Source organism: Pongo pygmaeus, chromosome 16 (genome assembly GCF_028885625.2).
Source record: "Pongo pygmaeus isolate AG05252 chromosome 16, NHGRI_mPonPyg2-v2.0_pri, whole genome shotgun sequence".
In the NCBI taxonomy this organism is placed as follows: Eukaryota; Metazoa; Chordata; class Mammalia; order Primates; family Hominidae; genus Pongo; species Pongo pygmaeus.
The window spans coordinates 37,989,700-38,017,454 of record NC_072389.2 but is presented as its reverse complement, the minus strand read 5'-3'; the positions used below and the strand labels follow the sequence as shown (position 1 = coordinate 38,017,454).

The 27,755-nt window shown below is 39.7% G+C and overlaps 1 protein-coding gene, 1 long non-coding RNA gene and 1 other non-coding gene across 6 annotated transcripts in view; 1 reads left to right on the top strand and 2 right to left on the bottom strand.

Annotated features, from left to right (window-relative positions):
* The window catches only part of FMN1 (formin 1), a 442,344-nt gene that overhangs the window by 218,235 nt on the left and 196,354 nt on the right, over positions 1 to 27,755 (top strand). For all 3 annotated transcript variants that reach the window (XM_054450470.2, XM_054450471.2, XM_054450472.2), the window contains 2 exons: positions 12,528 to 13,309; positions 17,754 to 17,904. In XM_054450470.2, coding sequence (XP_054306445.1) covers positions 12,528 to 13,309; positions 17,754 to 17,904 — 933 coding nt within the window. The remainder of the gene's footprint in view (positions 1 to 12,527; positions 13,310 to 17,753; positions 17,905 to 27,755) is intronic.
* LOC129014911 (small nucleolar RNA SNORD77) lies at positions 11,224 to 11,288 on the bottom strand. Its single transcript, XR_008494431.1, has one exon. It is a non-coding gene; the product is annotated as a small nucleolar RNA SNORD77 (small nucleolar RNA).
* LOC134738275 (uncharacterized) overlaps positions 11,914 to 27,755 on the bottom strand; it is a 46,587-nt gene continuing 30,745 nt past the window's right edge. Inside the window, exons 3-4 of one of the 2 annotated variants that reach the window (XR_010123932.1) lie at positions 23,326 to 23,380; positions 12,190 to 12,748 (exon numbers count right to left, since the gene is read on the bottom strand). This is a non-coding gene — a long non-coding RNA (uncharacterized LOC134738275). Of the gene's footprint in view, positions 12,749 to 23,325; positions 23,381 to 27,755 lie in introns of both variants that reach the window. The other variant, XR_010123931.1, reaches the window with a different exon arrangement.

The window sequence follows — 27,755 nt, the reverse complement described above, 5'->3', positions numbered from 1 at the left end:
GCTATTCGTATATCTCCCTTGGTAGATTATCTGTTCAGATCTTTTACCCATTTTTGGAGGGTGGAGGGAATTTTTTTTTCCTTATTTTTGTTTTAACTGAATTCTCTGTATGCTCTGGAAACAAGTCCTGTGTCAGTTATTTGTTTTCCAACATTTTTTCCCTGTGTGGCTTAGAGACTTGCAACAAACAGAAAATTTTAATTGTGAAAAGGTCTACTTGATCAATTTTTAAATGGATCATGCTTTTTAAAAAATTAATTGTTTAGTTGACAACAATTGTATATGTTCATGGTGTACAATATTGTGTTTTGATATGTGTATACGCTGTGGAATGCCTAAATCAAGCTAAGTAACGTATCCTAAATGAATCATGCTTTTGCTGTCCTGTGCTAAATTAATCATGTTTTTGATGGCATATGTAAGAATTCTGTAATCCAAGGTCCTAAGTATATTCTTCTGTGTTTTCATTAAGATGCTTTTTTGATGACGACAAAGTTGACCGAAAAGTTGATTCAAAGGCTGTTGAGTCTTATGTTAGCACAGAATTTAATTATTATTATTTTTTTGAGATGGAGTCTTGCTCTGTTGCCCAGGCTGGAGTGCAGTGGCGCAATCTCGGCTTACTGTAAGCTTCGCCTCCCAGGTTCACACCATTCTGCTGCCTCAGCCTCCCAAGTAGCTGGGACTACAGGTGCCCGCCACCGCCCCTGGCTAATTTTTTTTCGTATTTTTAGTAGAGACGAGGTTTCACCATATTAGCCAGGATGGTCTCAATCTCCTGACCTCGTGATCCACCCGCCTCAGCCTCCCAAAGTGCTGAGATTACAGGCGTGAGCCACCGCGCCCAGCCAGAATTTAATTAATTTGAATGTAATATTTTAGTGACAGAAAATCTTAAAAATCACATTTTACATAATATATAGTTACAAATGGAAACATTTTTTGAAAAAAAAATTTCCTGTTAAAATCCCAGGGTTTGAATAGAATTGAATAAAATAAAAGAGTCTCTAAAATTAAACATGAATTGTAAGAAATGTATTTCATTCTTTTTTGAGACACAGTTTCACTCTGTCGCCCAGGCTGGAGTGCAGTGGCATGATCTCTGCTTACTGCAACCTCCGCTTCCCGGGTTCAAGCAATTTCCATGCATCAGCCTCCTGAGTAGCTGGGGTTACAAGCATGCATCACCACAGCCGGCTAATTTTTTTGTGTGTTATTAGTAGAGATGGGGTTTTGCCATTGGCCAGGCTGATCTTGAACTCCTAACCTCAGATAATCTGCCTTCCTTGGCCTCCCAAAGTGTATATGCATGAGTCTGAATTTTAAAAGAAGAAGAAAGAGAAGGAAGGAAAATAGACCAGTTATAATTTTCCCTAATCAATGAAACCATTTTAGAGACATAGTTTCAGGAAATCAGAGAAAATTTGGTATTCCAAAGACTGAAATAAAACAAAACAAAACAAAACAGAAAATAGCGAACCCAAGTACCCCAGTAGTAGATCTGCTGCTGGTATATAAATGTGTAAAATTTTTGGCATAATACTGTACAGTTTTAAAAGTCACAATATTTAAGATTAAATGTTCTTTTAAAATAGTGTGAAAACTGAGTTTACAGAACTGAAGCACCTCTTTGGATCCCTAGAAACCTGGTTTGTAAAGAAAATAAAAGCCAGATACATAAAGCAAATTTAAGGTTACATAGCAGCCTTATGCAGAGCTAAAGCCAAGTGCTGTGACCCTATTTTAGTTTTTTTTTTTCCGAACTGACCTAGACACACAAATTCTATCAGAAAATATTTATCTTTGGGTCCATTTCTTAAAGAATTAAGATTATATTCAATTTTGTGATCCCTTTCTGGCATCTTAACTTATGTCTTGTATAATGAGTGTGCCTTTTGGCTAGGGTGAGCAATTTTTGGAAATTTAAAACATTTCCCCTCCTAGCTTCTTTTAGAGGAGGCATCCTAAGCCAGAACCCAAATCATAAAGAAAGACAAGCAAACCCTCTTGTTTGTTTGCCCTGTCGATTGGCCTATAATGTAAAACCCGTTCAATGGCAGATTTATCAAGTGACTAATCCCTGGGAAAACTCGAAGTGGCAAGGAGAAGGTGATTGTGATCCAGGCATGCATCATTGGTCATTTGTTTAAGTAATGAAGGTGGAAAGCCAGATACCTCCTTGCTTACTTGCAAAAATTAATTCAGGGAGGTTGGTTTATGCATGGTTGGGCTTGGAGTAGCATTCTGCTGATGGGATACAGTGAACACAAATGACTTGGTATGCTTTTGCTGGATGAATCAAATGCATTTGATGGTATGGTCCTGGGTTTTCTTCAGTTGTCAAGGAAAAAGTTATGTCTGAATAATAATAGTAAAAATAATAGCACTGTAAAACTCACACCAGCTCAGTTGTCCTGGAAATTCATCATAACTTACAAATATATTACTATTTCTACCTAGAATGAGCTTCTCAAAGTATGAATGGTTTCTTTTTTTTTTTTTTTGAGACGGAGTCTTTCTCTGTCGCCCAGGCTGGAGTGCAATGGCACAATCTCCGCTCACTACAAGCTCTGCCTCCCGGGTTCACGCTGTTCTCTTGCCTCAGCCTCCTGAGTAGCTGGGACTACAGGCACCCACCACCATGCCCGGCTAATTTTTTGTATTTTTTAGTAGAGACGGGGTTTCACCATGTTAGCCAGCATGGTCTCGATCTCCTGACCTCATGATCTGCCCACCTCAGCCTCCCAAAGTGCTGGGATTACAGGCGTGAGCCACCGTGCCGGGCAAATGGTTTCTTATTTTCCACAGGATCTGGTACTTTGCAGATGCTCATCAAAGCTTGTTTGAATATTGGCTGGTAGGGAGGCCATCTTTGTTGTAACGAAAACCTGTTTGCAATTTACCAGGTTTATACAGCACCACTATGAAGAGTAAGCTCATAGCAGAAGATGTATCACCAACCACTACTCTGAGCCCCTTCTTGCTCCCAGAGAGCTGTATCATTTGTAAAGTTGTGGGAACTATTTTTCTAGTCAGTACTCCTAGAGTCTCATGCATAAGTTTCATCTTTTACACCAGAAAGAACTCAAGAGCTGGCCCCTTTTGATGTCAACTGACTCCATTTGATAATTCTGTATAATTGACCTAATATCATTTTTTCATTTCCTACCGAATTCCAATTTAAGAAATGTACTAAATGTTGGGAGAATGTAAGGCAAACCTGATTGAGGAATCCACATCATAGTTTTCAAAATGTTACTGTTGTGGAGATGGACACTGGCCATGGGATAGTATCCCTTTATAGACAAGTGTGTGAGGCATCTAGAGGGAAATATTAAAATGATTACTGTAATTAATTGGAGAACCTCAGTTTGTCACAGTGTATTAAGGACTAGGGTTTATCATCTGTTTCTTCTAAGCTTGCATGTCCTCTAGAATGTGTAATGCCTCTCATTGGACTAGCTGCAGCTTCAGCAGTGATGATAATAATACAACATAAAATTGCAAGTTCTCTCTTTTAATAGAGAAGGAATTAGTATGTTGGCTCATTGCCTAAAATGTGCAGTCTTAGTTTTGCTCATTGGGTTTAGAACTACTTTTTGGAAAAATAGAGTCTGAAAGTCATTTCCATGGACATAGATCCATTTTGTGACTTATATTTTGGATATTAATAACTTAGAAATAAAATGTTACTGAAGTTCTCCCATGAGTAAGAGTGCCTTTTGTTTCATAAAATGCACTGTGGCTACAATTTTGTTTTGTGTCTCAAGTATAAACCTCAGTGCAGATTTCAAACATCTGTTTTACTTTCCTGCTACTTCCTTGGATGACTATCCGTGGTTATATTTGCTGATTTTAAAGGTGTATTCCTTAATACTTGCAATTAACTATCACCTTTCAAAATTAATGAATAGGCTGGGTGCAGTGACTCACACTTGTAATCCCAGCACTTTGGGAGGCCGAGGCGGGGGATCACGAGGTCAAGAGATCGAGACCATTCTGGCCAACATGGTGAAACCCTGTCTCTACTAAAAATAAAAAAATTAGCTGGGCGTGGGGGCATGCATCTGTAGTCCCAGCTTCTTGGGAGGCTGAGGCAGGAGAATCGCTTAAACGTGGGAGGTGGAGGTTGCAGTGAGCCGAGATTGTGCCACTGCACTCCAGCCTGGTGACAGAGACTCTGTCTCAAAAAAAAAAAAAAAAAAAGGAATAATTGTATCTAAATTGCATACTTATCACTGGTTTTCAGAGCACCTTGTTGAATCTGATTTCGTGTCAACATTTGCATTCATAATGAGGCTTGGGACTATCTCTTTATATTGCTTAGATAATACCATGCTTTAAGCTCTTATGAAGCTTTCATGAATAAAGATGTGTTCAAAGAAGCATTGAAACAAAGTGATACGAGAGTCTTGGGTGTGGAAATTACTAATGTTTTAGAACTACAGGAAATCTTAATGACTAAGTATTTTAAACCTCTCATTTCAGGCATATATTTAAAATGAGGCTTGGAGGAAACTTAAAAATTGGCTAAGAGCAAGTAGCTAATGATTGAGATAACCAGGAGTAGAATTCAAGTCTTTGAACCCAGTGCTTTTTCCACCTGAGAGCCAAGAAACTTCAAATCAATTATTTACTTAATCATTCCATATCTTTTTCAGGAGGATGGAGGGCAAATATTTTGAAGAAAGCATCTGTGACTAGAAAGTATCTTTTTTTGTGTGTTGGCGTGCTGACTTCCTAAAATGTATTGCATGGGAAGGATTATTAATCATTGAGGATCAGTGATAAGGTGGATAGTAGATTTAGTCTATCTCTTATTGGCAATTTACTTAATTCCTCAGTGCTTCTCTTTCTTCATCTGGAAAACAGCCACAATATCAGTATTCTCACAGATTGTTGTCATATGCATTGATGTAATGCAAATGCATTAAGTAATAGGTGGAATGTAGTTTTACTAATCATTAATTATTATGAGTTACTATTATTTACTGGATATCAATTTAGGGAGTCATCTGATATTAATTCGAAATAGTAAGGCAGAAAGAGCATAAATTTTTATATCAGCCAGGATTGAAATCCCCTTACTATTTTTCAGCTGTGGAATCTTATACAGATTAACACCTCCCCCAGAATGTCTGCCTTGCAGAGTCGCAAGGACGAAGGCAGCTAGCGTAGTGCCTGGAACACTCACACTCACGCCATGTTGGTTTGGATTCTCTTCTTGTCTTTCCCGAGCATCAGCATGGCAGGTAATTACTGGAGGTCAGCACCATTTTTACACATGTGTACTCTCCAGCATTGCATGCATTGGGTTTTACTCGGAGTCAACTTCATATCAATTACTCTTTACCCCTTCTTTTCCTGCCCTGTTTCTCTATTTCTTTATCCCTCCCAGCAAGTTCTAATTACAGAAATGTGTCAAATGTGCCTCATGTTTCTAAGTGTCCTTGACATGGCCTTTTGGTTGTAACTTGATGTGCTTACATTTCTGATAAGAACAAAAAAATTATAATAGTTAATTAAAACCAGCTTTTGTTAATTTATGGGGTTCTCATTAAACCCAATGCCATTCTCTTCATTAATAGAAACTTTTGTTTTTACAGTGGCGAGTATAAGCCAATTAACTAAGGGGTTATTGAAGTCTCTGGACAGCCTTCAAAAAGAAAACAGAAGAAACTCGTATGCATGTCCAAAGCCATAGAATCACCATCGCCTTGCCTTACCTAAGCATTCTGTAAGAACTGAATCCCATCCCTTCGAGGCGTTTTGTGCTCCCAAGCCTCACTTTCCTTTCCTTCCCTCTGCTCACACTGTACTTTTCAGAGGTGGCAAAGCTTTGTTGAGCCTCCGTGCAGCCCCCAGGAACTGCCTAGCTTTCTCCAGCCTAGGGATGTAGAATTTGGAAGAGTCCCTGGAAAAGACTGACTGACTCAAGTTGTACAGCAGATAACCTGATTTTTTATTGGCCCTGGCAGCACCACCTAGAGAGAATGTTTTTAACAACAAAATGCTAACGGGTGATTTTTCCACAGTGCTTGGCACCAACACGATGTCTTTCATCAGTAGGCGCTTTTCCACCTTCTTTTTGACAGACATGCTTGTGGGGACCAGACAAGCAAAAGTCTCCTCTGTTGCTTGGGTTTCAGTACAGTGTGTTCCTTCGATGATATCTCTGAGCAGTGGTAATGGGGAGGATATTAAAAAATAATGAGGATTTGGTAGGGGAAGTGAGAACCATCCCCAAAGGAGGCTGGGGAAGTTGTTAGAGTCCAATTCCTAATCAGATTAGAATCACAAATGTGGTTCATTTCTACCAGGTAGTTTATTATATGTATGGGAATAGCCTTTGAGCTGACTGTGAAGAGAATTCTTATTTACATTAAGTATTTTGAATTATTAAAACTAATATGATCAACATCAACTTTTAGAAATACCTTCATTAAAAAAAAACTTGGATGTTTTATGAGTTTCCTAGTCCAAAAGTGGAGGAAGTAACAGAAAAGAGATCAGAAGAGTGTTTAGTATGTCTGCTGTAGTTTCAGTATTAGTCTGTAAGTAATGTCTAACAATTGACAACTAACAGGTCTTAAGGGTTTGCTGTGTATGGGAATAGCAAAGAGAAAAGGATCTTTATCTCTCCTTAAATTTTTTTGGAGTTTCACTTACACTAAGCATTCTGGATGGCTAACTAGGCAAGCAGTGTGTGATGCTCTGGAGGTTCAAATATGATTAAATTGTGGTCCCCAACTGCCTGGAGTTTTTAGATTTGCAAAGAAGATAAACAGAAATGACTATAATGCAACATGAACCTAGAATGTTCCTTGGAAACAAAAAGGAAAACTTAAGTAGAATTAAGAAAAGTTTAAGCCAGAAGATTCAGTTGAGCTTGATTTCATTTTTTTCAGGGCTTTCACTAGGCGAAAATGGATAAAAGGTGCTCTAAATAGATGAAACAGCATGTGTGAAAGAGTAAAGATGTGGGTGTTGGTTGTCTGTAGTGGTATAGCATAGGAAAAGAGCAGGGAAATATCTGGGAAAGTAGGCAGAGGCCAAGTTTTGAAGAGCCATGAGTATCATGGAAAGAATTTAGGCTTGTCTGCTGTGTAGAACAACTATTCTCAATCTGGACAGTGAAGGAACATTCCCTTTATTGGGCATATCACAATTAGGAAAGGGACTTTACCAAATAACACATTTCTTTGGAGATTCTGAAATGACCCAAGTGAAAGTCATTGCCAGAAGAACCCATTGATACTGTGTTGTTATACTATCTCAGCTGTGTTAGAGCAGAATACAGATTAAGAACAGTTGTTGTTGATTTCACCTCTGGCTCCCGTTGGAATCTCTTGCAGTGCTTTAAAGACACCTGTGCAAAGGCATCATCTCAGACTAATTAAATGAGGGTCTCTGGGGATGGGCCTGAGCACCAGTGTCTTCCACAAAACTCTCCAAGTGATTCTAATGGGAGCAGGGCTTGAGAACCACTTTATTAGAAAGATAAAAATTGTGCCACTAGGAAAAAAGGGGTAATCAAAACAGGGTGGTTTAATTGGCATTGTCCTCTCAAAGCTAGTAAGTTTGAATCTTTCTTATTAAGAGATGGACATATATTATTATAACAGACTGTTGCAGGTGAGAAGAGGATGTGATTAAAAATGAAAGCAATTGAAGTAAATAAATTAAGAGTAAAGGAAGGTAGGTAAAACTGAAAAGACTGAAAAGATGTCAAACCTCAGCACCTGTCTCTTTTCAAATGATGTATTGGGGTCAAATCACCAGATTTTTAGCAGGAGAGAGTGAGAGAGAGGGGAAATCTTGAGACTTTCTTTATATGTCCTAAAGAACATTGATTTAAAAATAAATGGAGGGTTTATAATTGGATACTGCTTACAAGCACATGTTCAATGTGTAAGTAAAGTTAACAGGATATAGGATATAAAGGCATTTTGTTTCCTTGACCTGGCATTATCTGTAGTTTCCTTTGTAAGGGACTGGTTTTGACACTTCCTAAAGATTCCCAGGATCCTGGGCAAAGATTGGGAGTACATGATTATCTAACAGAACGTTCTACTCGGTATTAGAATCACCAAATCATCACCAGTCTTTCTAGCTGTGTATCTAGATAAAGGAGGAGGAACAGCACATAATATCCATGTACAAAGTAGAAGTGGTAACTAACAGAAAATAAAATTAAAAATAGTGTTTAAAGATTAGCTTTCCCAAAGCTTCCATGTATGGTATGCATGAACTTGAGATGCTTCATTTATAATAGCGCCAAACACAATTTGAAATAATTGGTACGATATGGGCAGACAGAGAATGAATGAGGTGCTTATTACTTTAATCACTTTGAGTTGCTTTGCCACACTGAGGTCATGAACACAACCAAGACAAAACTGGAATGATCAAAAGAGATTATGAAACAGGAAAGGTCAAAGACAAGTGTTTTTTTGGGGGGTGAGGGTCAGAGAGAGGCAGTGATCCAGAAAGATTTCTTACTATCATTGCAGCGTATTGGTGTGCAGTACATGGAAATTCATTGTTTTCCTTCTTATTTGGTCATTCTCTATATCAGTGAATACAGTATGTGAGGAACCCATTCATGGAGTCTGTGCCTGGTAATCTGCCCCCTACCTTGAGTGTGTGCAACAGAGGAAGGGTATTGGAAGAGGACAGTATTTGCAAAGACCCAGATGCATGAAAGAGCAGGGACCTGTTTAGAAGACTGGAATTCAGGGCATATCTGGGGAAGAGACGAAAGCCAATAGTGGAGAAGTTGGTCAGAAAACAGATTAGAAGAACTGTTGTTGTGTCTGTGCTAAAAAGTTAGTCTGCAAGTAATAGCTAATTATTGAAGAGATTTTAAGGACTAGGGATCTGCATTTAGTATTATTTTTTTTCAAAATCTTCTTGGAACCAAAGTGGCTGAATTTGAGTCAAGAAAATGCTCATTGGCTTTGTCCAGTGAAAGATGGAGGTGGTGGGGGTGACAAGAGAAATCAGTAACATTTGACAAATAGCATGTTGAGGATGAGAGAGAGCAAGAAATTCAGCATGACATCAGGTTTCTGGATGTGCTGACTGGAGGCGATGAGGCCATTAATAGTGAGGAGGAATTTCAGAGGAGGAACACATTGGGGTTCAGCAACAATGAGTTCACTTTCCAACCTGTTGGATCTGAGGCAGTTGGTTAAATATTTAAGTAGATTAATTCAGAGGATACTTGGAAATATGATCTCAAGCTACCAAGTTAGAAGGTACTCACTCAGTGTCATTTATATGAGTATGTGAGATCATCTAGAAAGATGGTATAGTGTGAGAAGGAAAAAAATGGCAAGGAAGATGCCACGAGAACCACACTTAAGCCTGAATGAGTCTACAGATGGACTAGGCACAGCAGAGAAATAGGAGGAGAACAAAAGGAGAGAGGTGGAATCGAGTTCAGGGAAGCAGAATTTCAATGCTTACGCAAGTCAACTCTTAACAAATGTGGCAGAGAGGTCAAAATCACTGAAAAGTGCTGATTGAATGCAACAGTCAAATCATGGAGTTGCAGTAGGATAGTGGGGATGGAAGCCAGTAATTGGGTGAAAGTGAATGAATGAGAAAAATAAAGCATGGGTTGAGTGCTTTTTTCAAAAAAGTTCTCCTGCGAAGGAAAAGAGGTAGGGTTAGAAAGTGCCATAGCTAAAGGAATTTAAGAAGGATTTTGGTATGTCTATTTTTGCTTTAGAAGCACAGAGCATGTAGACAGTAGAGGGCATGGGGCTGGGAAGCGTACCCAGAGGAAGCTAATGGGGCCACTGGGCTCTGATCTGCCAGGCATTAGAGAGACAATAATAATGACAGCAAACTGAAATAGTTACTTACTATGCTGCAAACCCTCTTCTGTATTTTCTTTTACATATATTAATTTGCCTTCCTGGCATATCTGCTCTTTCAGGTACATTTTATTATCCCCATTTTGCTTACAAAAAAACTGAGATATGGAGAGGTGAACTTAACTGCCCAATTTGTGTTCTGCCCACTACACTAAACAAATGCCTTACCTCAGAGCTGCTAAAATGATATATAGCTTTACATGTCAGCTTCAACAGATCTAGAAGATCGTTGATAGAGTGGTAGAAAGAAGAGGAGGTGGGGGCCAGGGCTTTTGCTGTAGACACAAGATTTCATCTTGGGGAGTTTATGATCTGATAGGGGAGGCAGAAACTCAGTAAGTTCACCAAAAATATTTCCCTTATTAGGGAAAGTTTCACCATGCAGTATGTCTTTGAAACTCTTTCATATCATTAAGAAGTTGAGGATTGAGTAAAATTATTGCTTCTTGAATATTTGATTCTTAATCTTGAAAGAAGATTTGGTTGAGAATAACAGCTGAGAGTTAGTTGTTGTGACAGAACCGAACTAGTCATTAGAATGAAATTAAAATGTGGGTAATTCAGGGTGGTAATCAGGACTAAGATGTGGGTGGAAGTGGACGGGAAAGAGAGAAATGAAGATGGAAATGATACGATGTTGAAACAAAGATTATCTTGATCTCACAGTTGAGTGAAGCTCGAAATTACTTTTAGGTAATCGGTAGTTGAACTCACAAAAGGCTAGGTAAACTTTCGTATTTGCAGTACTTTGCTTATCCTGATTGCTTGAGCTTTTCCTAGTTTCATGCGTATCCCTCTACAAAGGTAGCATTGTCTGAAATTTTTAAAAAATAATTAGGAATTTGTTAGTCTCTTGCTCTGCTATTAGCATTAGCAACAGAAACTAACAGTAAGATTTATCCAAACATTTCTATGTTCCAGGTATAATGCCTACTATTTTATATGAAGTATCTCATTTTACTTTTATAAAAGTCCTAGAGATGGCTCACTATTATTTCTACTTTACACTTGAAGAAACTCAGGCTTAGGGACACAGTGTTCCTTGTCTAAGGTCATAGAAGTCGCAAGTGCCTAAGCCAAGACGTGAACCAGGTGGTGTGACTCCAAACTCAGGCGCTCAGTGCTCTGCACTGCACAAGAAATAGACGGTGTCCTGAGCTAGCCATTTCCCTCAGAGTTGGCTCAGCTACCATGTCCACATATGAGAAGATTAGCCTTCGAAAAACTTTGTCTTTCAGTTCTCCTGACTATAGCTCTTTAGGGGTTTGCTCTTGAGAATGAATATTAGAGAAAAGTTGAACCTAGTAAAAAATAGTTAAAAGTTATCTTTTTTTTTTTTAACACCAGACAAATGGTAGATCTCTTCATAATTCAATCTGCTGAACTACGCAAACATCATAGTATAAAAGTTATCTCAATGAAGGTAGACGAGTTTCCTGTGTTTATACCTTTCCTTCCAAGGCTGTTGAAATATTTCTTTACTTTTTCAATGCAAAAGGGAGCTGTACTTGTGCATGCTTAGGTGTTCTAGATATTTGTGCTGAAATTATAGTGGAGAGAGTCTTGATAAGGGAGGTGCTTGGGACAGTGACAGTGAATATAACTATGCCAGTGATTTTTATCCATCCATCTCTTCTAAGCTATGTACTTCCTGGGCTACCTGCTGGGATACAGACATAAAGACAATACTGTCACCAGTTTCATCTTGTGGAGTTTATCGTCTCATGGGGGAGGCAGAAATTAAATAAATTGACCAAAAATATTTAATTACTGTTAAACTGGATTTTGAAAACTCTAATCAAATTTTAAATTTGCTTTCCAATTAACCGTAATAGGATGAATAGCTTTGAATGCTGAGGAACGGGCTGGTTAATGACTGCGAGTACACCAGCTCTGTGCTAATAAGTGTACAATTACAGACTCAGTGCATTAAAATAACTGAGGCAATAAGCATTAAAAAGGCTGTTGTTTTACTTTAAAGTGCTGTGTAAATAGAAGAAAATGGCATACTATAATATCTTCATTGTTTATGTTCCGTATTGCTTATTTATTGCTATATTATGAAACAGACACAAATACTGATCTTGGGCTGCTTTTATAGGGAAACTTTAAAAAAGTAAGTTATCGTGGCTTCTTCTCTTGCTTTTTGTGTCTGCTGTATTGTCCTGGAAACTCAGTGAAAGAGACATTCTAAGGAAGACTGGGAGAACAGCAGCTCTAAGCCAGAGGAGCTCTAAACCTATTTTTTTCTTTATAGTTTTCTTTTTTGAAACCAAACCCCAAAGTTATAAAACAGATAGATATTCAAGCATGTCCAAAGCTTTACTAAAAGTTATGTGTTTGATATGCAAATTGGGTAAGAGTTCTTAAGTAACAGATGTACTTTAAGCCTTAATCCATGAAAATTATCTCCCGTGAGCTCAGGCTGGATGAAATTGTGCTTTGACTCCTGCCTGTTGAGGTCCCTGGAAAATTCAGACTGCAATTTACACCTTTAGGGATTCTTAAAAGAATGTCTCTGTATTTCCCTGCATTTATACGGGCCATGCTACAGTGGCACCGTGATGGTATTATTGAGTTTCTAAATTCTTATATTTGTTCTTAATAAACTCATTACTTCTTTCCCTCTGAATTTTCCTATAGGCCCAGTTTGAACTTCGGGCATTTCATATCCGGGGGGAGCATGCAATGATAACAGCGAGACTAGAAGAAACCATTGAAAATCTGAAACACGAGCTAGAACACAGATGGCGAGGGGGTTGTGAAGAGAGGAAAGACGTGTGCATTTCCACCGATGATGACTGCCCTCCAAAGACCTTCAGAAATGTGTGCGTCCAGACAGACAGAGAGACCTTCCTCAAGCCCTGCGAAGGTGAAAGCAAGACAACCAGAAGTAATCAATTAGTACCCAAAAAGCTGAATATCTCCTCTTTAAGCCAGCTCTCGCCCCCAAATGACCACAAAGACATTCATGCAGCACTCCAGCCAGTGGAAGGCGTGGCATCAAATCAGCACAAGGCATTGCCTCCGCCTCCCGCACCGCCCTTGCCAGCATCCATCCCTCCCCCTCCGCCCCTCCCCCCAGGACTTGGATCTTTGTCTCCCGCACCTCCAATGCCACCTGTGAGTGCTGGGCCACCGCCACCACCTCTGCCGCCTCCTCCACCGCCACCTCTACCTCCACCTTCAAGTGCTGGACCTCCACCACCCCCACCCCCACCCCCACTTCCTAACTCCCCTGCCCCACCCAACCCTGGAGGGCCTCCTCCTGCTCCACCACCCCCAGGACTTGCACCCCCACCTCCCCCTGGACTCTTCTTTGGACTTGGCTCTTCTTCCAGTCAATGTCCTCGAAAACCAGCCATCGAGCCCAGTTGTCCCATGAAGCCTTTATATTGGACTAGGATACAAATAAGTGATAGGAGGTAAGTTCTCCCCTATCCCATTCTCAGCATGTGAATTCCTAGGATTTGGCCCTAGTGATATTTTATTCTTACCAGGTCAATATCTCCATAGTGTAGCACCCATTATCAAGTGTGATACAGTGAATGCTTGGATAAAAAGGTTGGGATGTTTGGGGAGATTGTCTGTCTCCAGCAGGGCCTCTCTGTATTCTCTGAAGATGCTGGGAGAAACCGTGTGTTTCAGTGTCAGGTTTTTTTCCAAGGCAAATGTTGCATTTTATAGACTAGACAAGAGTCCGGATCTAAGCCAGGGCTTTCCCCAACATCGCTACAATTGATTAGTAATCATAAAGAATTGAACCTGATTCCATACTGTAGGTTCACTGAGGATTTTTAGAATTCTTTTTACTGTCTTGTTTTTAAATGCTGTAATCAACCCTGTAATCTAGATATTTAACAGAAATGGGTATTTTTCAATTTTTATTAAAAGAATGAGACATGGCTAAGTTATTAGTTCCTTAGATCAGAGGAGAGTCTTAAAATATAAACTCTCTGTGCTTGAACTCTATTTCTTTTAACTGCTAAATACTCTCACATCTTCCTTTATATCTTGATGCCCTTCAGAGAAAGTGTCAGTATGTGGATAGCTGAAAGCATCTTCCATTTGTATAGATTGTTAAGCTGGGTTTATAAAGCAGCAAGATATAGTTGCCTGGAAACATCCATTCAAACAGATTTGAGTGTGATTTGTTCTGCCTTATTTCTGAGCCTGGAAGGAGGACAGTGAAAGAGATCTTAAGTTGTCTCTCGACCACTTTCTCCTTTAAAGTTTGTTTGTAAAGGACAGCAAATGTAGGACACATTTTACAACTTTTCCCAAGTCATGTGGTAATGCATTCTTCAATTTATATAACACTTCGCTTAGGGAAGGCAGGATATGAAACAAAATAACACACAACTCACAATGATAAAACAACCAGAAATCCCTGTGGAGGAGTGGGGAATACCCTAAAACTAAGCATATGTGCTTCATATTTTCCCCTTTCTTCTCACCAAAAAATAAGGGCCAAGAGTTTGTTTTTGGAACATCCTGATACTTCTTTTTTTCAAAATTCAATTATACTTTGTAATTTCCCAAATGAATGGTTCATAAAAAAGTGAGATGATCCTGTAATAGCTTCTGCCATTAACTGAAGTACTAGTATTCCCTTTTTCCCAAAAAGACTCAGACATTTCCTAAAAAATCATTTCCCAGAATATTTATTTTGAGTCATGTTTCCTTATTAGTGTTCTCAAATTAGTGCACAGCCATTCCAGGGCGATAGCTCCCACCTGTAAGCCCTGGACGAGTGTGTCCGACAGCACGGGGAGCTGTTCCACACCTGTGTCCCACTAGCCTGCCTTCACTTCCTTCCCTGAGAGACTTCATGAGCAACAGGTAACTGTAGACCATAGCAGCCATCAAAGAGTCCCACTGGGAGATGTGGGCCCTTCACCCACGACCAAGGGAAAGCTGGAGATAATCATTGTCTGCATTGTTTCCTCCTTATGTAGTTGGCCATTTTGAGAAGAAAAACAATTGAATACTGAAGGTCTCATTGGTTTCATCATAAATCTAGGGCTTTACTTTTGAGCAAAATGAAAAGTAGATGAATAGGACATCAAGAGAGCCCTGCTTGGTGCGCATTTGAACCTGAAACATAACACGGGGGGCTGCCTGTCTATGATGTGTTAAGACTGCAACACGGGCACTTCCTGGTGGTACCATATATTCAGGTTCTTTTATTATGGGTCCCTCCAACTTTTTGTACCTATTAGCACTACTACTTTTAAATGAAAATGACTCAAAGAGCCTGTGGAATATTTACTTAGGAGCAAAAGTGCAATTATTTGGGATACCTTCTCATAAAGGAGGCAAAATCGTATTTTTAATATTTTGTGCAACTCGAGGAGTAAGTAGTTTATATAATGATTGCATCATAAATGTTGGTCTTGCTCTTCTGGGAAGCCAGAAACAAAATGTGAATTTTCAGCATTGTGTATACACTGCCTCTCATCTACCTAAATTGCTTTTGACTCCTGGTATGAACTGATTTTTTTTCTTTTGACGTTTTGCCTTCTTGGGTGTCTGTTTTGTGATTTCTAGAATAAGCAAGAGACACTTAAGGAAAAATAAATCCTCATCTAACTACCTTTTCAGCTTCTTAGTAAGTTTCTCATTTTCCTCCTCCTCTTTCTTTCTCTGTCCCCCTGCCTTCCTTTTGAGCTAGAATTGTATGTTCAGTGGTCAGTTGACCACCATGGCAGGTCATTCGTTGTGAAGCAGGTCCTTATGATTGCTCTACCAAATGCTGGCTGTCCCAAAATCACTGAGGCAGTGTTCCAAAATTCTTTCATTCAGTATTGGAAATACCTTTCCCATAGAAATAGTGTTGTAAATGGTGATCAGGTGTTTAAACTGATCACCGTTGACTCCCAAAGCCAATTTACTCCAGAATATAAGTGAATTATAATACTAGTTACACTGGCCTGACCTCAGAGTCCGTGGGGCTAGAGCCAAGCAGGTGCAGGAAGTGGGGATGGGGCTGAGCAGTTGGCCTGACACACTGCATCACCTCACTCTAGGTGTCACCCCTTGGCTGCCCAGAACCTTCCCGAGGCCCAGACCAGTGGCCCTTAACATGCCACATGCTCACTCCAGAATTCCCGGCTGACTTCCTTAATCAAGATCCTACTTCTCCCCACCGCTCCCCCAGCACCACAGAGATAAGCACTTAACATCAGTGGTGCTTATGTTTCAAGTTGAAGTTAAGTGAGTAGCAGAGGGGTATGACTGAGAGAGGAACACATACATGGATATACTTCACTGGAAATGTTCTAGCCCTTGGGTTGGGTAGTGGTTTCCCAGGTGTTCATTCTATTGTTATACTTTATAACTTCCATATGTCATACTATTACATGGTTCAACTACTGGCAAAATCATAATTTAAAAAATAAAAAATAGAGAAGAAAAGAGGTGAATATGGCCAAAACCAAAATGTCATATATCATGGGAAAGGCAGATCTATTGCAAAGTGTGAACATGCAGACCTGAGGAGCCAGGGCTGCCAACTGTTTTAAATACCAAAATCACCTGTAGTATCAAAAAATTCTGTGGACCATTCCATGTAATAATAGTTATCTTTTTAGTTTTCATTGAGAAAATATGTATGGAAATAAAGCTATATACTTTTAGATGTTATGGATTGTAACATATACATACGTTTGATAAACAATAAGTGTATAGATGACATTTGTGGGCATTGATAGTATTTTTTATTATTATTATTTTTGAGATGGAGTCTCGTTCTATTACCCAGGCTGGAGTGCAGTGGCACAATCTCAGCTCATCGCAACCTCCGCCTCCCGGGTTCAAGCAATTCTCCTGCCTCAGCCTCCCAAGTAGCTAGGATTACAGGCGCCCACCACCACGCCCAGCTAATTTTTTGTATTTTTTAGTAGAGATGGGGTTTCACCATGTTGGCCAGGCTGGTCTTGAACTCCTGACCCCAAGTGATCTGCCCACCTCAGCCTCCCAAAGTGCTTGGATTACAGATGTGAGCTACCATGCCTGACCAGTGGACATTAATAGTGTTTGAAATTAAGAAAGTAAACATTTGGGAGATGTGTTCTGGCCGAGGGGACCCTGAGGAGTGACCACTGGAGTCAGCTCACAGAGGCTGTTCTGTTACGCCTGATTCTCAACAGCTTTTCTTTCTTCCCTTCAAAACTAGGGTGCTCTTGTTTCTGGAAGACAAAACAGCCCAGTTTCCCTATGGCTGCTTTAATTGAAATCCCATGAGGTGCAATGGAGGAGGTTTTTGGTTGGTTTTTGTTGTTAGTATTGTTTAGGGGACTGAGATACTATGAATCATGTATTTTAAAATAGGCATAGCCTGTTTACATATTAAGGATGCTGCACTGAGTTTACCTGCATGAATCCCAAAAACTGTATTTAAAAGTAGTTGAAAAAGTCCAAAGAGGAGGCAGGTCTTTGTTACTCCATTTTCAGTCTCCTTCAGAATTAGCCTGTCACAGTCTCAAATTGGTTATCTTTTCAGCCTTTATACGACGCCCATTTTTACACATCATGGAAATGCCACAGATTGAAGGAGGAGCAGCTTGGGTGCCCCCAGGAATCCGAATCCCAGGATTTCTAGTCCTAAGGAGTTTCTCTAGAGCTCTATCTTTGATTGTACCTGACAATTATTTTTTTGGAAATACGTCTGTGTGCGTTTTAATGTTCTATAGTATATTTTGACTTTAACAAACGCGTAACATAAAAAGTTTTTCTCCAAGCGTTATTAGAGTTTTATGTGTTTTTTTAGAAAAATGAAATTAAAAAATGGATTAGAGAAAGATTTCATTGTATTACATTCTCTCCTGTTTTGGTTCTTATGGTTAACTTGTCATTTTCTCTTTTAAGCCAAAATGCTACACCAACCTTATGGGACTCCTTAGAAGAACCTGACATTCAGGACCCCAGTGAATTTGAGTATTTATTCTCCAAAGACACAACTCAACAGAAGAAAAAACCTCTATCAGAGACTTATGAGAAAAAAAACAAGGTCAAAAAGGTACTGAGTGATTATGGCAAAGATGTAATTATATATTATACAGGGAAATGGTGTGTGTATATATATATATATATAATATATACACACATACCTATACATATATGTGTGTATATCATGGGAATTTATTACATATTCTGTGTGTGTGTGTGTGTGTGTGTGTGTGTGTGTGTGTGAGATTCATGGGAATTCATTACATGCTGTTGGTGCTTTCCCTGGTTTCATGAAATGTTTCAGAAGGTTTTGAGTGGCAGATGGCAAAGGGAGCCAATAGTTCATGAAATCTGTGCTTGCTATTTTGGCCATATCTTCTGAATTTTCAAAATTTAATCTGGACTTTTTCAGCCATTAATTCTGTTGAAATAAAAATAAAATTTAATTTGTAGTTAGTGAAAGTAGTCTGCAGGTTATATGGAAAATACGTTTTATTTATAAATTCATTCATTTAACAAATATTTCCTAGGGGTTTACTGTGCTAGGCATTTGTTCCAGGCCTGCACTGTCCAGTAGGGTAACATGTGGCTATTAAATAATGAAATTAAATAAAATAATTTAGTTCTTTAATTGCACTAACCACTTTCCAATTTTGTTCTTATGCCTAGTGGCTGCTGTGTTGGATAGCACAGATGTAAAACATTTCCATTGTATAAAAAGCTCTGTTGGACGGCATTGGGATGTGTTGAGGGCAAAAAATAAAAGTAAAAAAAAATAATAATAATAAATCCTTGCCCTGTGGAGCTTATATTAACAAACACTAAACACAAACTCTGTCAATCACATAGTAGTGCAGGGGAAGGAGGGTTGACTTTAGTAGGGTGGGGGTGAGGTCTGCAATTTTAAATGGGGTGTTCAGGGTAGACCTCATTATGACGGTGGCTTCTGGGTAGTGACTGAAGGACTCAAAAACTGAGAGGCACCAGCTTTCTGTAAAAGAATGAGTTTAGGACTGTCAAGCAGTCAGAGACAACCGTGAGGATGAATCACACCTCTGCCACACACTGACTGTGAGATCTGAGGCAACGGTACTAGGTCCTTTCACTATGTGTCTGGGTCCCTGCACCACAGCCTGAGATGATGTCCACTCATAATGTTCTCTAAGTAGTTATTCAATGAGGTAATCCATGTATCAGGCTCAGCATACTGCCTGGCTCACTGTCAGTGCTCAACATATGATAGCAACTCCTGTTTTTGCTACTGTTACTACCACGGCTATCATTTCCCTGTTTTAGTGGATTTTTGTTTGGTTGGTTAGTTTTTCTTATTTTTAATAGTAGCAGAAATGGTGTTGAGGAAAAAGTATAGTACTCTGTTCTGCTGTTGACTTGCTATGTGAGCTTGGGCTGGTTGTCTTCCTTGTTGTATTTTCCCTTCTCTATAAAAAAGGATTAACAGGCCGGGTACGGTGGCTCATGCCTGTAATCCTAGCACTTTGGGAGGCCGAGGTGGGTGGATCAGCTGAGGTCAGGAGTTCGACACCAGCCTGGCCAATTTGGGGAAACCCTGTCTCTACTAAAAACACAAATATTAGCCAGGTGTGGTGGCAGGTGCCTGTAATCTCAGCTACTCGGGAGGCTGAGGCAGGAGAATCGCTTCAACCTGGGAGGCAGAGGTTGCAGTGAGCTGAGATTGCCGCATTGCACCCCAGCCTGGGCAACAAGAGCAAAACTCCGTCTAAAAAAAAAGGATTAACAATATCTGAATCTACGTGACCCACCAATATGTTGTGAAATTCACATCTAAGCAGGTTTGAGGCAGTGTTTTGAAAAGTGTATAATGTTGAATGATACTATCAACCCTGCCCTTTTTTTTTTTTTTTTTTGAGACGGAGTCTCACTCTTGTCATCTAGGCGGGAGTGCAATGGTGTGATCTCGGCTCACTGCAACCTCTGCCTCTGGGGTTCAAGCAATTCTCCTGCTTCAGCCTCCCAAATAGCTAGGATTACAGGCATGCACCATCATGCCCGGCTAATTTTGTATTTTTAGTAGAGACAGGTTTTCACCAAGTTGGCCAGGTTGGTCTCGAACTTCTGACCTCAGGTGATCCGCCCACCTCACCCTCCCAAAGTGCTGGGATTACAGGCGTGAGCCACCATGCCAGGCTACCTTTCCTTGTTAAATTATATCGTGGGGTTCATCATCAGTTCATTTCTCAAGTAATGTAATGATTATGAAATTAGCTGCAAATTACAGGGGAAAAAAGGAAAATGTCTGAATTCAGTTTTCTGTTAATCAAATCAGATTTTCCCACTGACTTCAATTATGGATAAAAATCATGATCAAAATGTTTCTCAAGGTCACTGTAATTGTGTTGTCTTGAGAAAAATATCCAAAGAAGTATTAAAGGAAAATTTTAAAAGGCTATATTGCATGGAACAATTTGAATTTTTCTAATAAATTGGCCCTGTGACCCCACCCAAATCTCATGTCAAATTGTACCCACATGTCTAGGGAGGGACCTGGTGGGAGGTGATTAAATCATGGGGGTGGATTTCCCTTTCCGTTGTCCTGATAGTGAATGAGTTCTCACGAGATTTGGTTGTTCCATAAGTATCTGGTGTCGCTCTCACCGCACCCTCTCTCTCCTGCTGCCATGTTGGTAGTATCTTTATAGCAGTGTGAAAATGGATTAATACAAATAGTAAGTTCCAGACAAATCCGGGCAAAAAAAGGTCAGCTGATTTACATAGAATGTATTCCCATGCAATTAGATTCATATGAGATGGAGGTAAGCCTGCTTTGTAGCCAGGCTGGCTTTTTAAATGCCATCTATAGGAACAGAAGACTTGTTTCTACCTGAATGGCAAAAGGAAAATCTCTATATTCCAAAGTCAACTTCAGTTTGCCTCTTTCAGGAAGACTTCCCTGACTAACCAGAATCTCCTCTGAATGCTTTCTTATGCAGGATCGTATTAAACTTACTTTTGTTCTTTATTGCTTCTTAGATTGCTATTACTCTTTTTGTTTCTCTCCAGATGCTTGAAAACATGTTGTTTACTCATAGAACTATTCACTTCTGTTTTGGTGAATGAATATTTGTTTTTAAAACATCAAAGCATTTGGTCATTTATTCTTATTTCTTTTCTTATAATAGTTTGCCTGTTCAACAAAGGATTTTAACTAAGGCAGTTAGTACTTGATACATTTATTTTGTTTCTCTGTCTGAGGGGGAAAATAACACTTCATTTAAACTCTTTAAGTTTTCTGAACAGGGTGGTTGCCATTGCCCCATGAAATCTGTAAAGTTGGGTAGTGCTTGCTTTTCTCTGTAAGTGGAGGCAAAAAATTGGGTCTACTGGGCTTCGTGGTAATATGCAGCTTAGAGTTTTCAGTGAGCTTTGTGTCCTACCTTGGAGCTGAGGTTTTAAGTTTTAAAGAAAATAGCAAGCTGAATTGATGCCAGAAAACTCCAAACCTGCTTCCCATGATCTTTCCTCCACGCCTGTGGCCAGATCTCCAGCATCAAGACGGATCCCTTGGTCTCTTCTGAGAGTCAGATGTTTGTTTTCTTTCCTCTTGAAAATGAAAGTGGTTTTAGAGGTGATGAGCAGCTGAGCAGTTTCAGCATTGAAGGCCAACTCCTTCAGCTGGATCATGGATCATGGAATGGTTCCCATATGAGAAGACCAGGAGGATACTTGCCAAATAGGTCTTTTTATAATGACTGAACAAGAGAAACTGCTGGGTACATGACTGGATTTCAAAATCCAGGATTCTGAATCTTGGCTATAGGGCCTCAGCCAGCATTGAAACGTGAATATGAATATGAATATCTTTTTTTTTTTTTTGAGACAGAGTTTCACTGTTGTCGCCCAGGCTGGAGTGCAATGGTGCGATCTCGGCTCACTGCAACCCCCACCACCCGGGTTCAAGCCGATTCTCCTGCCTCAGCCTCCGAGGTAGCTGGGATTACAGGCACCCACCATCACGCCCAGCTAATTTTTATATTTTTAGTAGAGACGGGGTTTCACCACATTGTCCAGGCCAGTCTCAAACTCCTGACCTCAGGTGATCCACCTGCCTCGGCCTCCCAAAGTGTTGGGATTACAGGCGTGAGCCACTGCACCCGGCCATGAATATCCCTTAAATAGAGCTGGTCCTCATCCCTCAGCACATTTCACATTTGTATTTCTGAAGTAACGGACAGAATGATCAAGAGTCTGTGGAACTCAGATACTAATTTCTAGCTTCAGCTACTAAAATAGTATTTAAATTTCATATCACTGGCACTTGTTTAAAGTAAGCATGTATGTATATGTATATCTTCTCAAACTAGGCAGGGATCCTGTTCTGTAATATCATGTAGTCTAGGAATTAGAAGAAATCTTATCCATCATCTTAGTTCTCTCATGTGGCACATAAGAAACTAAGACCGAGAAAGAGAAAGTGACTTGTAGGGGTTTGTACACCTTTAACTGGGAAAACATTGATGATGATGAACACTTGTTCATCAGCATGTGTCTGCATTTCCCCTTTGTTTAAATGGTAACTTGCCACCTTGTTGATAGCATCAACTTTTATTGGGGTGATTTATTTGAAGTTTATGAATGAGAGTAGCCATTATTAAAAACATCAACAAAATATAGCCACACTTCTGCATATCCAAAGTATTTCCTACATTGTGTAATTATCCACGGTTTTCTTCAGAGTCTTCCAAGAGGAAGCCAAATCTTTGAGTAAAAAGATGTGCTTTCTATGTAACTCCAGCAAAAGGCATATATAGATTTGGAGCTGGTGTTTTTCTTTGACCTTATCAATTCCATTTAAAATGTTAGCTATAATAAAATAAATTTATTACTAATTATTACAAATTTCTATTGCATACTTAGGTAGGTGCCATTCTCATTTGTGATACTAGACCAGTCTGCCACGACAAACATAGCAGTAACCAAATTAAGAACCAGAGCTCAAGATACCAGCTCTCAATGGAACCACCACCACTTGCTACTATCTCTTATTTTTTTCTTTCATAACATTCAGAAAAAGTCATTTAACCCTTCTCACACTGATTTCTTCTCTACAAAATTGGGAATAACACCCCCTTAATATGGTTATTACAAGGATAATATGAAATCATAAGAATACGTTAAGTATTCTTTGCATTAATCTCTTAGTTTATGAACTAATGTGAAAGCTTTGGAAAGAAATTCTTAAACATCTTTGATTCCCGAGGTTTTTAAGGTCTTAAAGCATTAGTGTGTCAATTCCTAAAACTATTTGCAAATGGGAATCTCTAGGTCATTCTTGTTTGTTGATATTCATGGAAATATCCCACAACTTCCTTTAGTGATACATTCGGATATCTAGTAGTTCATGTCATGTTTGTATAGTCTCTTTTCACTGAAAGATAAAGAGTTTCCCCTGTCAATATGTCATATTTACACTGTCTCTAAGTGACATTTGTTCCTGAGCAAGGTAGGTCAGCACCTTGACAAGGAGCCAGAAATCCACCTTCATTGTCTGTGATTCTTTCTCCTGGTTCCTGTTAAAAAAAAAAAAAAAAAAGAGCTGCTCTGATAAACTTTCCAATTGTGTTTTAAACTTGCCCAACAACATTCTGAAAATCAGCATGATCTGCCAATATTCCTTCTTTTTTGAGATGCCATGATCTGACTAAATTATAAATCATCTCTGTTTGTTTCCTCTTCTGTAAGATATGTAAAAGCATTCCTCTCTCCCCCTCTCCCTCTCTGTCTCTCTGTCTTTTTAATAGATATTTCTTAAGAATTAATGAGATAATGGCTGTTCCCCAAGCACTTTGGGGGAAGGGGGTTGTGATGGTTCAGCAGACACTAGTCTGTTGAAACTTTGTGGTGCCAAAAGCCTTCAGCATTGATTGTAATTTGGTCACTTTGGCAAGGATCATAGCTGTAATTCTCAAATCCCAGACTTTGTGTCTCAGTTTATTAGGGAGGGGAGAAGGGTGGAAGAAGAACATTGTTTGGAAGCCTGAACATAAATTTATAGGGTTTTCATAACCTGTTGCTTTCCAAGTTTATATTATTTCAGCTTTGGTGTACAAAGATAATTTCTCTGGGCTCCCTTGGTGTAAGGTATGTGCATTAGTTTTTTTATATAGGGGGTGGCGATAAGTTTGTCTACCCCTTTACATTTTTCACGTGTTGACAAATGAGCAGTGGGGTTAGGGATTATCATCTATAGAAGTGAGTGAAATAACTTACCCATGTGTTGATTGTACTAATATATGACCTGGGGGCCTAAATTAGCGCTCTGTCCCGATTTCTTGAGTGATATCTGGAATGATCAGGGCTTTCCTGTTCTTCAGTTTAAGGACTCCTGACTGGCCACATTTACTGAAAGGAAACAGGAGCTCCATGACAGGCACCAGTTTACAAAAATTCCACCTTGTGAATTTATTTGGAAATGAGACAGCCCCAAAAGTTAAGTTGTACGTTTATTTTATTTGCTTATTTTTTTTTTAAAAAAAAAGGTGGTTAGGACTTTTCAAATATGAATATCAATGATTCTTTCAGAATGTTGAATCTGAGTATTATTCTTGGAGTTCAACCATGTTTCTCTTGTTGGCTGTTAAACAGTAACTTAATCTGGATTTGTGTCTCCAGCCAGCTGCATTTAAGATGCTCTTTTCCTACCCCACACCACAAGAGGGCACCTTAGAATGCTGAGATATGAAGATAAAAGTCGCATGGATCCTAGAACCCCAAGAATGGGAACCTGGAAGAGAGTAACTGCCCCTCAGCTCTCTCTTTAGTCTTCTTATATCTCTGTATTGTGGACCATGAGGCCAAATTTCACATCAAATTACCCACACAGAGTATTGGGAGTCAATTGCATATTAGAAAGACGTGAAGGTATTAGCAGAATAAAAATCATTAGTAGCCATGGTTCCAGTGCTTAGAATGAATGATTGCAGTATAAAAATATATGAAATATTAGAGTTAGCCTCTTTGGGACTGATTCTGGAATTCCCTTCTCACCACCCACACAGACACGTGTGCGCGCGCGCGCACACACACACACACACACACACACACACACACACACACACACACACACACACACACATCTTTAAAATCTTCAATATCTGAAGAGAGTGAAAAGCAAAAATTTATTTGAATATAGATTTGGGGTTATCTGTTTGGAAAACACAAAGAAGTACAGGATATGCTATGAGAGAACCATTCTAAATATTTGTGCTTTAAAAAATATTTATCTTCTTGTTGAGGAAAGTTTTGAAGTCTCGCCTATATTTTCCTGAATCTCATTCATTTATCCTCAATCCAGGCCGTTTTCTGAGATTGTGTTATGGGTTGGAGCTGGACAACAGGAGGAGGCTGAGTGCCTGTGCTTGGGACCTTGATGGTGATAGTGAGTCCTCTGGCCTTCAGTTCCAAGCTAGCAGTATGTGAAGATGTAACGAGAATAGGGAAAGATCATATATGTATACTTAGGTTGCAAGTCCAGGTCACATGGATGCTTTTGAAGCTGAACTTGTAAGTGCTTTGCAAAATACACACATCTCCCATGTACGTGATAGTCAAAACAGCCCCTGCACATGCCCTCACAGGCACATGCTTAATATGAACAAAGAAGTCTCAATGACCTTGGATTTATTTGATGTCGTTCAAGTGGAGATTAAAAAATAAAGATATCACTAGTAGTGCCACTGCTAAATGAGGAGTTTTGGTTAAGTGCCTGTCATATATTAACTAATTTGATCTTCGAAAACCCAGTGAGACGGTTCCTATTGTTGTTCCTGTTTTATACATGAGAAAACTGGAGTTTAGAGGGTTTGGGCAACTTGTGTAGTACCACATAGTTCTAAAGAGCAAAGGAATGTTTCCAGCAACATCCCCAGAGCTTATTGTTTTGTTTGTTTTGAGACAAAAAGTCTCACTCTGTTGCCTAGTCACTGCAACCTCCACCTCTCAGGTTCATCAAGCAATTCTCGTGCCTCAGCCTCCAGAGTAGCTGGGGCTACAGGTACACGCTACCACGCCTGGCTAATTTTTGTATTTTTAGTAGAGATGGGGTTTCACCATGTTGGCCAGGCTGACCTCCAACTCCTGACCTCAAGTGATCCGCCCACCTTGACCTCCCAAAGTGCTGGGATAACAGGCGTGAGCCACTGTGCCCAGCCTTGTGTTGTTAATTACTTGACAAATGGGCATTCGTCTGCATTTAACTGCAAGTTCTGACTTTAAATTCACTTGGCTAAGCCTGAATTTTATTTCTTGGTCATTGTATAGTGAAAAAAGTGCCAGCCTTTGGTGTCAGTAAACATAATTTCTAATTCCGACTCTGACCCTAACCAAATATCGAATCCTGAACAAGTCCTTTAAATTCTCCGATCTCAGGTTTTTCATCTGTCAAAAGATAAACTTTAATTATATGAATTCCAAGGATCTGGTCATTACTTCTTTGCAGATGAAGACACTCAAGATCTGCCAACTTTCATTTTATTTTTAGAAGGCAGATAGATGAGGGTATCACACATTGAGCAATATCTTAGCACTCAGATCCAGGCCTAATCAGATAGAAGAGCTGTCTCAAACCATCAGTAGCATATTGTATGAGCCATAGGTACATGGGGGTTCAGGAAATAATTGTTTTGATTTTAATAATTCCCCAAATGTAAGGTATATATATTGGAGAGTTATTTTTAAACAAACCAAGTTTTTTTATGTACTGGGGGTATTGAAGTACTGGAAATATGATAGAGAAAACTGCAGTGGAAATTAGGAGCCAGAGATCTCGTCTTGAAGGTAACTATTAGTTGTTGTAGTTGTTGTACGTCCAGTCATGTAATCCCTCTGACCTTAACTTTTATACCTAACATGGCATCTGGAGTAAAAATTTCCAAATATGCTTTCCAGATGCAGAATCTCAGAAGTTAACTGAATGTGGATACGTTCCCATACACATTTTTAAACTGAGTGTGTATAAGATTGAAACAGTGAATTTAGATTTTTGCCTAGTCAATGAGTGGCATGGGATATACTGCAAACCAGACTCAAACCACAATATTCCCACCTTCCAGTATGCGATATTCTCTCTTTGCAGTTGTCCTTACATAACAGAAATGCATTTGGCGGCAGCAGCCAGTGGTGGAACTGGCCAGCCCCCGTTGTGCTGGGGTGGCCCTCCACCATTTTTCCCTCCATCTCCTAACAGAGTTTCCATGGTCCAGAGGCCTGGAGCTCAGGTTACACCAAACAAAACTGTCCACTTCCTAGGATAGTCTGGCTGGACCCCAGTGCTATGGCCACACTTCCAATTTTTGATAAAATACTTTTGACCCAGAGCTTCATTTCATTTAGACCTGACCTGATTTCCCTCCAGCTGAGGCTAATTTGCATGGCTGTAAACACGGACCTTACAAAGCTCACCAACTGTGATAAAAGCAAAGGAAACCTGAGACCATTGGAAATTCAAAAATCCGCCTTCTGTATCGCAGCCTGACTCTGAGTTACGCCTCAGCCCAGGAGGCTTCCTGTGTGCAGCAGCTAAAAAAATGTTATTCTGATTGATCTGATTAGGGCAGCAAGGTTAGCCATGGTCAATTTACAAAGACAGTATGAGAAGAAATCATGTGTGTCGTCATGTTATGGGTCAGCGAGGCCCCTGCCAGAAGTTACGAAAAGCCACAGCTCTGCCAGGACCATTATCAGATCTCCTAGGTGGGGTACAAATGGGATTGGAGGTTTAGGGGGCCCCTTCAGTGGAGTGAATGACAAAAGGGATTGGACTGTGAAGAGCGGGTGAATCAAATCATACTCGCTTGCTTCCAGCTGGATTTCTTAGCCGCCAAGCCCCTTATATGTGAGTGGGAGAGCCTGGGACTTCCCCAGTACAGTGTGGGGAGGACTGCCTTT